This window comes from Protopterus annectens, chromosome 10.part0 (assembly GCF_019279795.1).
Source record: "Protopterus annectens isolate FY-2018-M chromosome 10.part0, PAN1.0, whole genome shotgun sequence".
Classification (NCBI taxonomy): Eukaryota; Metazoa; Chordata; order Ceratodontiformes; family Protopteridae; genus Protopterus; species Protopterus annectens.
Window position 1 is genome coordinate 151,083,382 of NC_056744.1, and position 14,274 is coordinate 151,097,655.

The window sequence follows — 14,274 nt, forward strand, 5'->3', positions numbered from 1 at the left end:
AATATGTTCTTAAAATGTATTTGTATACAGCGTAAGAGCAAATGGGGGATGTTGGCTGACAATAATAAAAGAGAGTGAATGATCGTATGTGTGCTCTTACACTGACGTCGTTGGTGTGGAGAGGCCAAGAGAGGTCACATGACCATGTGCTTTATAATAAAGGAGGAAGCGAGGGTTGTTAACCTCTTCTGTTTTTTAACCAGATTGATTGCCTTCACGTGTGTTTATTTTCCTCTGTAAATGTATGTGTAACCTGACTTTCTTACCCTTAAGATGACACCGCCAACAGTTATGAAGCACTAAAATAGCTGGGGTAGGAATAAAGGTGGGCATGACACAGTAACAAATCTCTAAGCAAAGGAAATAAATCAATACTGAAAAAAATAAATGGCGATACAGTGCTTTGAAAAAGCAGTGGAGACGGTAACAATGAATGAAGCTTTATTATAAAAGTATAAGGAAACAACTATGGCATCTGAATGCCATTCATTAGGTCAAACTAGGCTTTTAACACAGTCTTCTAAGTGGGATTTGCTGATGTTCTTGTGTGTGGTATCAGGAAGCAGCTTAAAACTTGGTGAAGTAATCTGATTAGAATATGACTCCAAAAAATCTGAATTAAAAACTATCAAGTGGTATACCAACATCTCATCTATTCTGTGTCCAGCTAACAAAAAAAAAAAAAAAAAAGATGACAGAAGTGAAATGTGGCATGTCGAGTATTACTTTATTGTGTAACTATGTAGGCTACAATAACATCAGATTCTGCTGCAAATAAAGATTTAGAATTTCAAAGGGTCTAGAACACTTTCTGCTTCAGTTGTCAAACTGCTACTACTTTTTGCTGATGCCCAGATGGTCAAAGATATGTAATAAACAAAAGGATTTTACACCCGTTTCCAGTTGCTACTAAGCATTTTCAGTTTGTGAAGTTGATTTTTGGACTTTTGAGTTTTTGGACTTAAAGAAGTGTAGTGACAAAGCAATTAACTGCATCAAAAAGTTCACGTTAGCCCTCTGGCACTAGGGAGGGTGTCCTACCAAGCTAGTAGTGATCTGAATGTGAACAACAGCCCATAGCTTAGGAGGGTTTGGTGGGGGATGTACATGAATGGCTACTTCACTGTTGCCTTTACAGTGCAAGGAAGAGACAAGAGCCACTACAGCAGATGTCCTCCCAAGACAAGTTAGAAATTTGGTGCAGAGGACCATGCTACTGAAAGGGGTGTTGTATTCATATGTGGATGGATACTTCTTTTCAGACCACAATATTTATGAGAGAATGGAGGACAACAGAGAATTCACTAGCAGTAGCAATTTGAAGTCAATGCCCTTTCCACGAATACATGCATGCATATACACACATACACAAATTTACATCCTTTAGTGGTCAGAGTAGCACAAAGGAATGGACTCGTGAGGGCAGAGTAGAAGAAACAAAACAGGCCACTGGCCAGCAGGTCCTCAGGTAATAATGGAGGTAGGTGGGGTAAAAACTAACATGCTATACAAATCTACCTTTGCAGAACAAGTATTTCAAGTTACACAGTTTCCTGGTAAAACAACAGTAGCCATACTTAACTGATGGAAACCAAGAGTTGCTTTTACCTTCAAGTCTACAAAGAAGAGCAATGAGTCTATCTCTTCCAAGTATAGTCAAGTTAAAGACGAACTGAAAATAAAAAAAAAAATCAAAAACAAATCTCATACACTTGAACTTTTATGCAAAGTTTATAAATAGGTGTCTATAGATCTGCAAATCTGTTGTGCAGATCACTGGCTCAGAAAAAATTATTTTACTAACACTGCTTTTGTAGTTTATAAAACTTCTTATCCTGTGAAATTTGGAGCATAACAGCAACACATGGCTGTTTGCAGGAAAACTCCAGCATTTAAAGGGCTATGCACGAAGCAGTTTATATGATGAATGTTAGCTATCACAACATGCATGCTGAATGGAGAAAAAAAATCAGCATGCCTGTTGCAAGACCAGCATCACTCGCAGCAGCAAGTCTAGCTGACTGTTGCTGTTAAAACCAAAAGCTACAACTGTCATGTTCCCCAGAAAGCAAATACATAAAATGATAGCGTGGAAAACAAACTTTCACTCTGTTTACTAAACTTTCACCCTTCCAAAGTCCAATACAACAAAGAACAAAAGCCAAGTTACAAAATGTTCAAGAACTAGGACAACAGGAGTGTGCAAGCATGCTGACGTGATCTGTAGAATGCATGTGCACCTCAGGTTCCTAAAAAATTAAAATGTGGGGCTAACTGCATTGAGCTGAACGCATATGTGGCATATCATGTACATCAGTTCATCAGAAAGCAATCCCCAGCTACAGAAGGTGATAAAGACACTACTAGAAAAAGATCAGAGTTAAAATGCCTCTCTTTAGAAGCTAAATTTTTCTAAATAATGGAATTGCATATTAGCAATGCTCCACTCCCACTGCTGTGTATACGTAGTAATAGGTTTAACCATCACTGCCCACAGCCAATCATCAATTACTGTTAAAAAAGGAAACACTGTTCTACTTCCATAAAAGCACAGCTTAGCCTTGTTTACAACAAAAATCCCACTGGCTATAAATGACTAATACCTTTTCAGCAATAAAGTTATTTCACAATATAGCACATTTTCCTGCTTGCCCTAGGAGTTAGCATTTTCTCCACACTGCAATTCCACAATCAGATTGTAAACAAAATATGTCAGTTCCATTTCACAACCAGTATGTTCTGGTTATAGTCTACCTGCTAAAAAGCATGAATAACACAAGCACAACCTATCTCAACAGAAAGCATGAAGAGGACACTTATGTACCATGAAGAAGTATACATCTGAAGCTACACTAAACTGAAGAGAAAAGGCAGGGGATATCATACTGTAGAATTTTTAACAGCTCGAAAGTTCACTAAAAAAAACTAAAGCTATAATATTTTGTGGCAAAAGGGGGGACAGCTTAAACAGCACTTCAGAGTTAATGATGAAATCTTCTGGAAGACTGCTGTAGATCTGTTCAGAGTAATGCATGGACAATAAAAATTAAACTTTCACAGCATGCAGTCTTCTGATCTGGAAAGTTCTGGTAAATGTAAAAATAGAATCTGCAAATAAAAACTGCTCTCAGGCTATGCTGTAGTTATTCCACTATGATGAGAATGGTACCCCATGAAAAAAGTTGTTTCAAGAACTGTAAAGTACAGCCACACAGCCATGGCAGGATTGTCATTTGGTCCATTTGCAAGTGCTTGAGTTTCAGTTTTAGTTATTCAGGATGCTTACAGGTGGAAACTCATTCTCATCATCCAGACGTACAGGTCCAACTGCAAATTCATGTTCTGGTATAATCTCTCCTTTCCGTGCACCTCCATCTTCTGAGTAACCTGCAACAGAGAGAGAAAGAGATATGGTATTAGAATGTGACAGCACAAAGGTTTAAAAGGTTTACCCAAGGTTATCGTGCACTTGTACCAATAAATAAATAAATAATATCGAAAAGAACAGCTGGAAACAAGCTAAGCTAGTGGCAGGAACCATCAACTGACAGATAATTTATCTCACAGAAAGAAAGGAAAATCAAAAGATACACTCTTCCACTAGTAAATGAAAAGTACACCAGAGCTGTACTTTGTCCATTGTGTGCAGTCTTGCAGTAAACCAATACTCTGCTAAAAACAACCTTTAAATATGCTAACCCAGTGACACTGTGGGGTAAAAACTCAGGACACTCGGGACTAAGTACTAACCAGGATGCTGAAGGAACTGGCAAGGTAGGGTAGGAAGGGGCAACCGGCATGGCTTACCAGTCCTGTGAGGAGAAAGGCAGTGCAGTGTGATGCAGTGCTTCTACTTACTGGAGAGGAGGTGTACGTACTACATACAGCACACATGCTGCAGATGTACATTTAGCCCTTCCAAATTATAGAAAGTGGCAGCCGTGTGTGTGTGTGTGTGTGTGCGTGCGCACATGTACACCCTGATGAGGCAGCAGATATTTAAATATGCACATTTGCATTGGCAACCAAGGGTTTAAAAAAAGAAAAAAAGAAAAGAAAAAATGAAAAAAAAAGGAAAAAAAAATGGAAATGCAATTAGTAGGTAGGGTGTAGGTAGATGTGTGTCATGGCATGGCAAGCAAAAAAAAATAAAAAAAAAAATTTAAAGCAGATCCAAAGGCTTCAAGGCTAAAAAACATACATAAGAGAAAGAAAAAAAAAGCTGTGTGTTACCACTTGGGGTGAAAAGCGATTCCTGCTGAAATGTGTGTGTGTGTGTGTGTGTGTGTGTGTGTGTGTGTGTGTAAAGAAAGAACAGTACATACTAACTAAAAATGGTGTCTGTTTCCATTCTGAGTAGCAGAAAATAGAAATAGCTTTTAAATGTATGTAGAGTTCAGTTTAGTAAGCAGACTGGGAATGGTAGTGAGGCATTATCACTCGGCCTACGGTGGCATATTTTTCATCTCATTATTATGGCAGTATACTGCAAATTATGCTCCATTTAAAGCATGCAAAGTATGACCAGAGCATATACCTCAGTCTGAGAGACGTCACACTTAAAGGAAAGCACAGTGAGCAGAATAAGCAAGAAATGTAAAACATTTGTTGCATGTGAAATTTTTAGCTGGTTGATCATATTCATTAATCACGAGCACCAAACAGTTATTGGAAAGGAAGATGTGAGAAATCATGAAATAAGTACATTAACTTAATTGTGGCAATTATCACTTTGTAATAACACAATCACAATCATCATACAACAATTACATGATTACACGTTAGGCATTTTGGCTATATGGATGGTTTTCTACCTAGCAGTCTAAGAAGTCAATCCAAAATTTAGTAGAACACTGGCAGAAATGTATCCCTTCTACAGAGAAATTGTTGCCTGGCTCTCTGCTACCTTCATTTCTTTTCAAACCATAAAAAATGAAGGTTCTATACTGTAAGTTTAACTATAGACAGTGAAATCAGTTATATTCAGTCTGGCTAACCACTGTTCATGGCCATCACCAGACCTTCCCCTGTATGAAAGAAGGCAATTTTCTGGTTTCCTGAGTGTTTGGTCATGCCAGCCACTGAAACAAGTGATTTCTGACTGGCTGTTAATTTTTTAGTACCATTATATTGCTCTGCTTTACACAGTGCTGCACTCCATTAACTAGGCTGTCAAGATTGCACGGCTATAATTTACATTGCCTTGTTTTGTGCACCATTGTATTCTGTTTGGCTATCCTGATCCAAACTCGGCAGTAGTGCTACCGCTGCCAACTTATCAATTTTAACCTTAAACCAGTCCCTATAAAATCAAGGAGGTAAATCTTTCTAATTCATTTACCATCACTTGCTACTTTATTGTTGAATTTGCTGACCTGTAATACTGCTTAATAAGCCAATGTCTTCAGTGAATCTGGGACACTTTGACCTTGTTTGCCTTGTGAAAGAAGGTAAACTGATGGCTTTCTGGGCATCTAGTTATGCCAGGCAATGACGCAAGTGACAGCCACCCCCACAAATTACTACACTGATAATACACCCTTAACAGTAGACTCAGTAGTCAGCAATTTGGGAACACATGTAGATAGCAACTTGGTCTTTGACCATTAAGGAAATCATTCTATGTCGCACAACTTATAAGAAATGGTATGGCATACAGGTCCAGAGATGTCATCATTCCAATGTACTTTGCCCTCATAAGAAACAATCATTGAATACAATGTCAACTTTGGCATATAGCTGACCAGACATAAGCAATAAATGCAGCATACACAGAAGTTTCTCTCATACAGAATTCATGGTTTAGAAAACAATACTTAAGTCTCCTATAGGCTGCTAAGAGGCAACCTATGCCTGGCCTACAAAGCATCCTCTGGTACAGCCTTGATGGACCTACTGCAAATCTGCAAAACTAGCATCAGAAGCATCTTATAGTTCCTGGATCCTGATTGTTTTTTTCTTTTCTTTTTGGACTCCCTCCTTCTGGGGCTTGCTCTGCCCGCTCCATTCGCCCTTTGGGCTCACTCCATTCCCCTACCCTGCTCCCATATCCCACCCGCCCCCAGTGGTTCTACTCTTGTGCACTAGGCTGACAGTCCCTCACTCTATCCATCCAATTAGATGCACTTCCTGTTATCCAGTTTCCTCCTCCTGGACCTAGAACATGCTTGTGCTTCACCTATCACTTCTTACTGCACTTGTATTACTCTCTCACCTCACTGCTTATCACCACAACACATTCCAAACACCCATGTTTCATCACACCCCAAACCCACCTTACCATACTACTCCATGTACATATCTCACCATCTGTCCTACACTTGTCAATATTACTAGCTTCCAATATTTTCCACTTAAAATAATAAATACTAAAGATAGTCGGTAAAAACCTCAGTTATTCAACAATGAACAAACAACTGAAGCTACTTACCAACATTGCCTCTAGGCTACTGCTTAGTGGTGACATCCACCCAAACCCTGGACCACTCTCAGATAACACCAACCGTCCTAGTCGCTCTAGTCTCAAAGGCCCTACACATCCAATCCTAAACAGAAAAAAAATCAGACCTATTGCTAATGAACATTAATATTAGAAGTATAGCCAGCAAATTAGACATCCTCCATGCCACTCTAGCCACATACTCCCCAGACATAGTAATAATCACTGAAACATGGCTAAAACCAAGTACAAAAGATAACTAAATACTATCCCCAGGTTACTCCATACTACAGGTGGATAGACACAACAAAAGAGGAGGTGGAGTTGCTATCTTCTTTAAAGACCATCTCACTTTAACTTTCCTTGACTGCAAAATCCCACAACTTGACAGTGCAGAAATCATCTATACCACACTAACTATAAATTCAAGAAAAATACTTAGTATAATTGGCTGCTATATCCCACCTGGAAGTAATGCCCCAGTTGTAGAATATCTATTGCACTGGGCAAGTAGTACCTTAGAAGGAGACATTCATATTGGGTGATTTTAATTCAGACTGGTTTGGCATGTGATACAGATCACCCCATCCATCACATAAACTTGCATGGTTTTACACAAACTATTCAAGAACCTACCCGAATAGATAAAGCTAGTAAAAAACAATCGGCCTTGGACTGGATATTACTAAATAACTCCTCTCACTCATTCCAGTCAGGTTACCTTCCTGATGGTCTGAGCAACCACCTACCCACATTTCTTATACGACAACACATATTCCCACCAAAACCTATGTTTAAACAACTCAGAAAAAATATAACTTTAATCTTGACAACTTCCAAGCTGATCTACAAAGGTGCATTTGGACTCCACTCAAATACCTTGACCTCGATTATGCAGTGAACCACTTTAATAAATCATTTTTAGATATATTAAATGCACATGCCCCTGTCAGAACCATCAGAGTAGAATCAAACTATGCCCCCTGGCTAAGCAGAGGCATTGGGCCCTTCTGAAAAGTATAGATAAAGCCTGGGAACTATGGTGTAATAACTAACATAGTAGTTTCTTAAACAATAGTATCAAGAACTTAGAAATAAGGTAAAAAAACAAATAAAAGAGGATAAAATAAATTTCTATCATAACATTCAAAACACATATCAAACAAACCCTCAAAAACTCTGGCCGGCTATAAACTCAGTCCTTCACCCAGGAATATCTACTACACCAACCCCAAACATCCACAACAATTCTGATAGCATAGCTACCATTTTTAACAAACATTTTACTGAATCTATAATTGCCCTTCCCAAGAAGCAAACTCCTACTCCTGATACCAAACCAGCCAAGTCTACAACCTGCAATGCCTCATTCTCTTTCTCCCCAGTTCCTACAGCCACTATAAAAAAACTACTCCAGAAACTAAAACCTACTACACTTGCCATAGATGACTTGACTTACCTAGTGAATACTTCAAAACTGCAGCTGAATCTATAGCTTTCCCAGTATCAATCCTTATAAATAGATCCATTCTTGAAAACAAGGTGCTACAACTGTGGAAAATTTCCCATGTAATCCCACTTCATAAAGGGGGACCTTCCACAGAACTGACAAACCATCGGCCAATGGCTATTCTTTCACCTCTTTCTAAGGTACTCGAATGGTGTATTCATCTCCAGGTCATGAAATTCTTACTAACAAACAGCCTTCTCTCAAACACTCAGCATGGGTTTTGCCCATCATATAGTACCACTACAGCTCTCTTATCCTTCACTAATACCATAAAACCATCAAAGGAACAATAACAACTTTGTATCTGCCATCTTTCTAGACCTATCAAAAGCTTTTGATAAGGTCTCCCATTCCAAACTAATAAATGTACTAACTGAACTATCCTTCTAACCATCTGCCACAGCATGGATTCATAGCTACCTATAAGGCCATCAACAATCTGTTCTATGGCAGGGCGACCTATCTCCATGCCTTCCTTTATCCACTGGTGTCCCCCAAGGATCTATCTTAGGCCCTCTCCTTTTCACCCTCTTTACTAATAATCTATACACAGCTACTCCACATGGCTCTATAATGCAGTATGCAAATGATTCAATGGGTTCCTATTACCAGATCGCAGATGCAGTTTGTCAAATACGCCTTGATCAAACTGACAAGAGCGAAAAGGCAAAATAACGAAGCGGCTTTTCAGCGAATTCTTTCCCTGGGAAAGAATTTGCTTGGCCGCTTTCATTACTTTGCTGTTTTCGGCACTGTAGTGCGATCTCAGAGTTGGTATATTTAAGTAGGGGGTGTGTGTGGGGGAAAAAGCCCCCCATGTTGGGGGGTATTGGGGGCGAAGCCCTCCACATTATCTAATGTTTTAAAGTATTTTTTTTTCAGAACAGCAATTTTTTCCCCTTGGAAAAAAATCTCTGTTCTAAGGTTTCGATGTTGTAAGCTTTCGTTTACATGGGGTCAATTATTTATCGTTCACTTTTCCAAGTGTGCAATAATATAATTTAGACTCAATTCAACACTTATCTGTGCTGCCACTTCTCTATCAGCTCTTTATTCTCAAACACAGGAATCTTTCACTTTAGTTGAAACATGGTTAGCCAATGCCCATCTAATCCCGAACCCAAACAAAATTAAATTATTACTCTGTCATCCTAACAAGACATCTATCTCATGCCTGCCATTTAACATAATAGCCAAAGACAATACTGTCATCTCCCCAACAACCCATACAAAGCTTATGGAGTGGAAATAGACAATAATCTAAAATTTGACTTGCATGTCTCCCCAACTATAAAAAAGTCTATAAGAAACTTGGAGGTCTATATAGACACAAAAGGTTCCTGACCACAATGGCCAAAATTACATTAGCACAAACCCATCTGCTCTCCACTCTACTATATGCCTCTCCATTTATAACTAATCTAAGGAAAACTGACTTATCTAAGCTGGAAGCATGTTATAATAAAATTGCTAAGTTTGCATCTGACTGCGCATATAGATCACATTACTGTACAGCTTAAGGATACTAGACTGGCTTTAGCTCCCAACATTATTCATTACAACCAACTCTCTCTAACTCACAAAATTGTAACACAACCAACCAGAACCCTTGAACTACAAAATCTCATCTTTCCTTACAGTTCCAGTAGACCACTTTGCTCTAACAATAAGAACTTACTCACTGTCTCCAAGGCCAACACTGAAGGAGAATCTTTATTTTCCAAATATATATCTCCAGCCTTTGCCACTGCTCCTTGCCTTGAGGTCCTTCAAGATTTTCTTTCTTTCCAGAATCCTCTTGTGCAACAACTGACCTCAGATCTCATTTTTTGCCATTAGTTTTCAGACAAATCAGCTAAGTGATCCTTTATTGCATTTTTTTATCAAATAACTCTACTTTTCTTGGGGAATTTCTGATCTAGGGCTGTTTCATCTTCCTGCTATATACTGCAAATTCTTCAGCTCCTTTGCAACATTTAGGTAGGAGGTCTAACATCTCTTCTCATTGCTGCTTACAATAAAACACTCTAACAAATACAAATCTTTCTATATTAGTTTAAAAATCTTTTCAGGTAGCTTGTTGTACTATCATTACTGTGTTACTGTTTTGCAGTTTGTGCAGTTTCTAATTTCCATTTTTTTGATGTGGTGGTATTTGTCAAGGATTTAGTCCTACAAGAGCTTCAGAGAATATGGCAAATGCAGCCATAACACTCCTCCTCAGGGCACCCATGATGCCTGGTGTTATGCCTGGGGCCACTGCACCTCTTCTCAGACTGTAATATCTTAAGGCCTTTGGGTCTTGTTCTATAATTGACAGAAGAAACAAGCTGATTTTAAAAAGGGATCCTTCCTCCTGACCCTGCTGCAGGCAGACCCGAGACAAAAGAAAGATAAACAAAAGGAAAAGGACAAAGATTCAGGTACTAAAAAGAGGAAATTGGATGATGCTGGCCTATCACTGCCCCTGAAATCCCCAAGGCAGAAGTCAGCGCACGTTTCTCTGACATCCGTTTCAGTATGTGAATCTTCTGCCTTGACTCTTCCTTCTTTGGAGCCTATAGTTAACTCAGACAGACCTCCAAAACCAGCTGTGAGGAGACATTCATTGGAAAGGGAGCCATCCTACTACATCTCAAGGCCACTTTTCAACTCCTCTCTTTAGTTTGTCGGGTTGAATGAGATTATATGAGGACTTTTCAGAAGGCACATATTGAGATGGATGACATTCCATCCCTCTCAAAGGTGGATTGGGTTTGGCTCTTCTTCAATCATTCTTGCTCCTTCCATGGTCCATGTCCAGAGGTCTTGCAGCAGAGACATCTACTGGATCCTTTATATCCAGCACTGACTGGTACACTTACTGCTGCAACAGCACTTTCACATCCAATTTACTTGGAAGAGAGACTTTCAGTGTTAAATGAATCTCAGGGCTGACTGCTTGATGTCAGGTCTTTGGCACTGTTATTTGATGTCACAATCCTTGGCTATCAATGCATCAGGCAGTGATCTCCACTTCAAAGTCCTCCAGGTCATCGATGCTATGGTTCTCTTCTTCAGCATCACTAACATCAACTTCAAAAGGACTGGCAGAAATCCAGACTGGGGATCTCTAATAAAGTTGGACTTGTGGTCAACAATCAAAGTGATGTACAGGATGATTGCCACTCATCTGTGGACACCTGCAGAGCCTCCATGGACATCAGCTTTAGCCCCAGGCACTCAAAAATCAGTGTCCCGGCTTATTCATCAAACATCACCTGGACGCAGCAGAATGAATAGCCTCAAGGAACCATTACAGGTCCAATAAGAGTCCTTTGGATTTTCTTTGGATATTCCCAGGAAAATGATGTGCAGGAGGAGATGAGTCTTTAATATCACAAACCAGCTTGGATGAGTTATACGGTTCCACCAAATCCCCTCCAGAAGATGCTTTCTTTAGTAAGATCTAGGAATTGATGAGAGAAAGAGAGACAGACAGGGAGACAGTGAATCTTGGCCAAATGGCTGCCTCTCAGAATGAAGAAGTGTTCATTAAGGATTACTGTTCTGTACCCTCTACCTCCTAGATTGCCCTTCCTTCTAACCATCTTATAAATTTGGACACTAGGAAAACAAGGCAAGAACCAGATTCCCCCTAAGGATAAGCAACACTGGTACAATGGGCCTCTGCTGGACTCTATAGGAATGGCAGCAGCCACCAAGTGTGAGCTGTCAGATAATGCAGCCAATGTCCATCTACCCAACATGGAGCCTAGAGCGACAAGCAGAATGGAGAAGTGTACACACACTTTGGGTACCTTTGCCTTGGGGGCACTGATCTATGCAGCACATATGAATCACTTCCAAAGAGATTTAGTGGAACAAGCTTTACGATCTTTGGGAAAGCCACCCATGCCTGAGCCAAGAAAACAATTAGACACAGTATCAGGTACCACTGCTAACCTCTTCATGCGGCTGTTACATAATATAGCTGATGAAGCAACTAGGGCACATAAATTACCATCAGATGTTATGCCTGGCTCCTCTTTTGTGACTTTGCAGACAACTTTAATGCATCCTTCACCAATGTCCCCTATGATGGTTCTACCTTATTTGGATCGACAGTGAAAGTCAAGTTATTCTGGTGTGAGCAGGAAGGTATGATGATTCTGCCACAGAAGTCAAATTTGAGACCCCTCAGAGATTCTGTGACAAGAATCAGATCTATTCCCAATCACCATGGCAGCTCACTGACTACATCTCAGACAGGAATGACTGTGGTAGAAGCATCACAAAATTAGAAATTTCTGGGGCCCCCTTTCAGGCAAACACCCCAATGTCCCTGAAGGCTTGTTCAACTGTTGGCAGTCAACAGCTGCTGTATCTCCACTCAGCTGTATGGATAGCCTTCACAGAGAAACTTTGGGAGAGACAGACAGTATCCAGAGGCTATACTCCCATCCCATCAATCTCAGCTACTCTAGTACATCCCACTTCATCAACTAAAAGTGGCTAAAAGAGAAGCAGTGGCTCTCTTAGGAAAAACAGTCATCTAAGAAGCCCCATCAGAACAGAGAGGGTCTGAAATGTATTCAAAATTCTCTTTAGATGCAAAGAAAAACAAGGATCTCAGGCCAATCCTGGACATCACAGGCCTAAACTTACAGATCAAGAAGACCCCTGCAGAATCCTCAGTTGCAAGTGATTTTGCCCTGTCTGAAAGCAAATGACTGGATGTGCTCAAGAGATCTCCAGGATACCTATCTTCATATCAAGATTGTCAAGGCATTTGGTCAGCTTTTGCACTTCTGGCTAGGAGCCCATCATTCTCAGTTCACAGCCCTGTCCTTTGGCCTCACTCCTCCTAGGTGTTTACTAAGTGCAAGGCAGTAGTTGCAACCTGAGACTCAGAGGGATTCATTTGTTCTCCATACTTGGACGACTGGCCTCCTCACTGCTACAATCAGAGAGTCTCTTGTCACAGCCAGAAATTACTTGCTACAGTTATGTCTATCCTTAGGTATTTCTGTCAACAATGAAAAGTCATAGCTTCAACATACTCAGTCCATACTGTTTATTGGTTGCCATCTGGACGCAACAAACTGCACTGTCAGTCTTCCCCTAGGCATTATTCAGTCCCTTAGACTGACAATCCCAATGTATTCTAGCTCAGTCCAATCCTATGGCTTATCTGGTACTCTGAGTCCCAGAGGTGAGGGCAACTATGATAGCCACGGTCATTCATGCATGATTTTATATGCACATACTGCAATGGATACTTGTTTTCAATGGACCAAATTTTAGATCACCCCTCTGCCTTAAGCTGCATCACCCAACTTTGTAGGACTCGTTTGAAATGGTAGCAAACCTCTGCCAATTCTTCCTATGGAGAGGTCCTTTGTTCTTCTTCCATCCTTGGACGTGGTCACCATGGATGCCTTCTCTCTTGGGGGGCATATTTTGAGGGGAGGATGGTCCAAGGAATTTTAAATCAGAAACAGGAAAATCTTCACATCAATATTCTGTAGCTGGAATTCCAGGACCTAGCAAGTTACGCTCAGGCAACATGTATATCACGTGGCATTTGAACAAGCAAGGTGAACTAAATCTTACTCCCTTTGCAGAGAGGCCAAAAACGTTTGGCAATTTGTGACTGCTTCACATCTCTTTATTTATTTTTATTTATCCTTTTATTGACTGGGTTAGTCATAACCCAGTCAATAAAAGGATAAATAAAAATAAATAAAGCGAAAATAAAGCCACTGACTTTGATTCCAATGCATATTAAAGGGAATGCTAACTGCCTAATAGACAGGCTGAGCATGTCCAACTTAATGTTTCACAAGTGGTTTCACATTTCCACAGAAGTCTAGCAAACATTCCACTACTGGGGCCAGCTTGCTGTGATCTATCTGCATCCCCCTTCCAACACCACTAGGTGTAGCAGCTATTTCAGCTAACCTCTCCAAAGGGATAGTCTCCAAGAGATGATCTAGTCAGTCAATGGCTTTCCAGACTTCTGTAAGCCTTTTCCCCTCTTGCTCTAATTTTAAGATTTTTGCAGAAAGCAGGAGCTTGCAAAGCAAATGTGATCCTCACTGCCCCATTTTGACTAGGGCAAATTTGGTTTCCCCTGCTCAAGCCTCAGTTAATGAAGTGCCCATGACTTACAGAGCCCCACCTGGATCTTCTCTCACATCTGTCTGAGCAGCTTTACCTAGATTTAGAGATGCTGAAATTAACTGCATGGCTTCTCCAGTTCTCTTAGTGGCCAAAGACCTTCATTATCCAAGAGTGTAGTACACATTATCTCTGCTTCTCCAATAAAATCCACTCAAAGTGT

At 40.2% G+C, this 14,274-nt stretch overlaps 1 protein-coding gene across 1 annotated transcript in view; it reads right to left on the minus strand.

Moving 5' to 3' along the window:
- Nucleotides 1-711: 711 nt before the first annotated feature.
- WIPI1 (WD repeat domain, phosphoinositide interacting 1) overlaps nt 712-14,274 on the minus strand; it is a 1,063,998-nt gene continuing 1,050,435 nt past the window's right edge. The window contains exon 12 of the mRNA XM_044085121.1: nt 712-3,387. Coding sequence (XP_043941056.1) covers nt 3,266-3,387 — 122 coding nt within the window. The 3' untranslated portion in view covers nt 712-3,265. The remainder of the gene's footprint in view (nt 3,388-14,274) is intronic.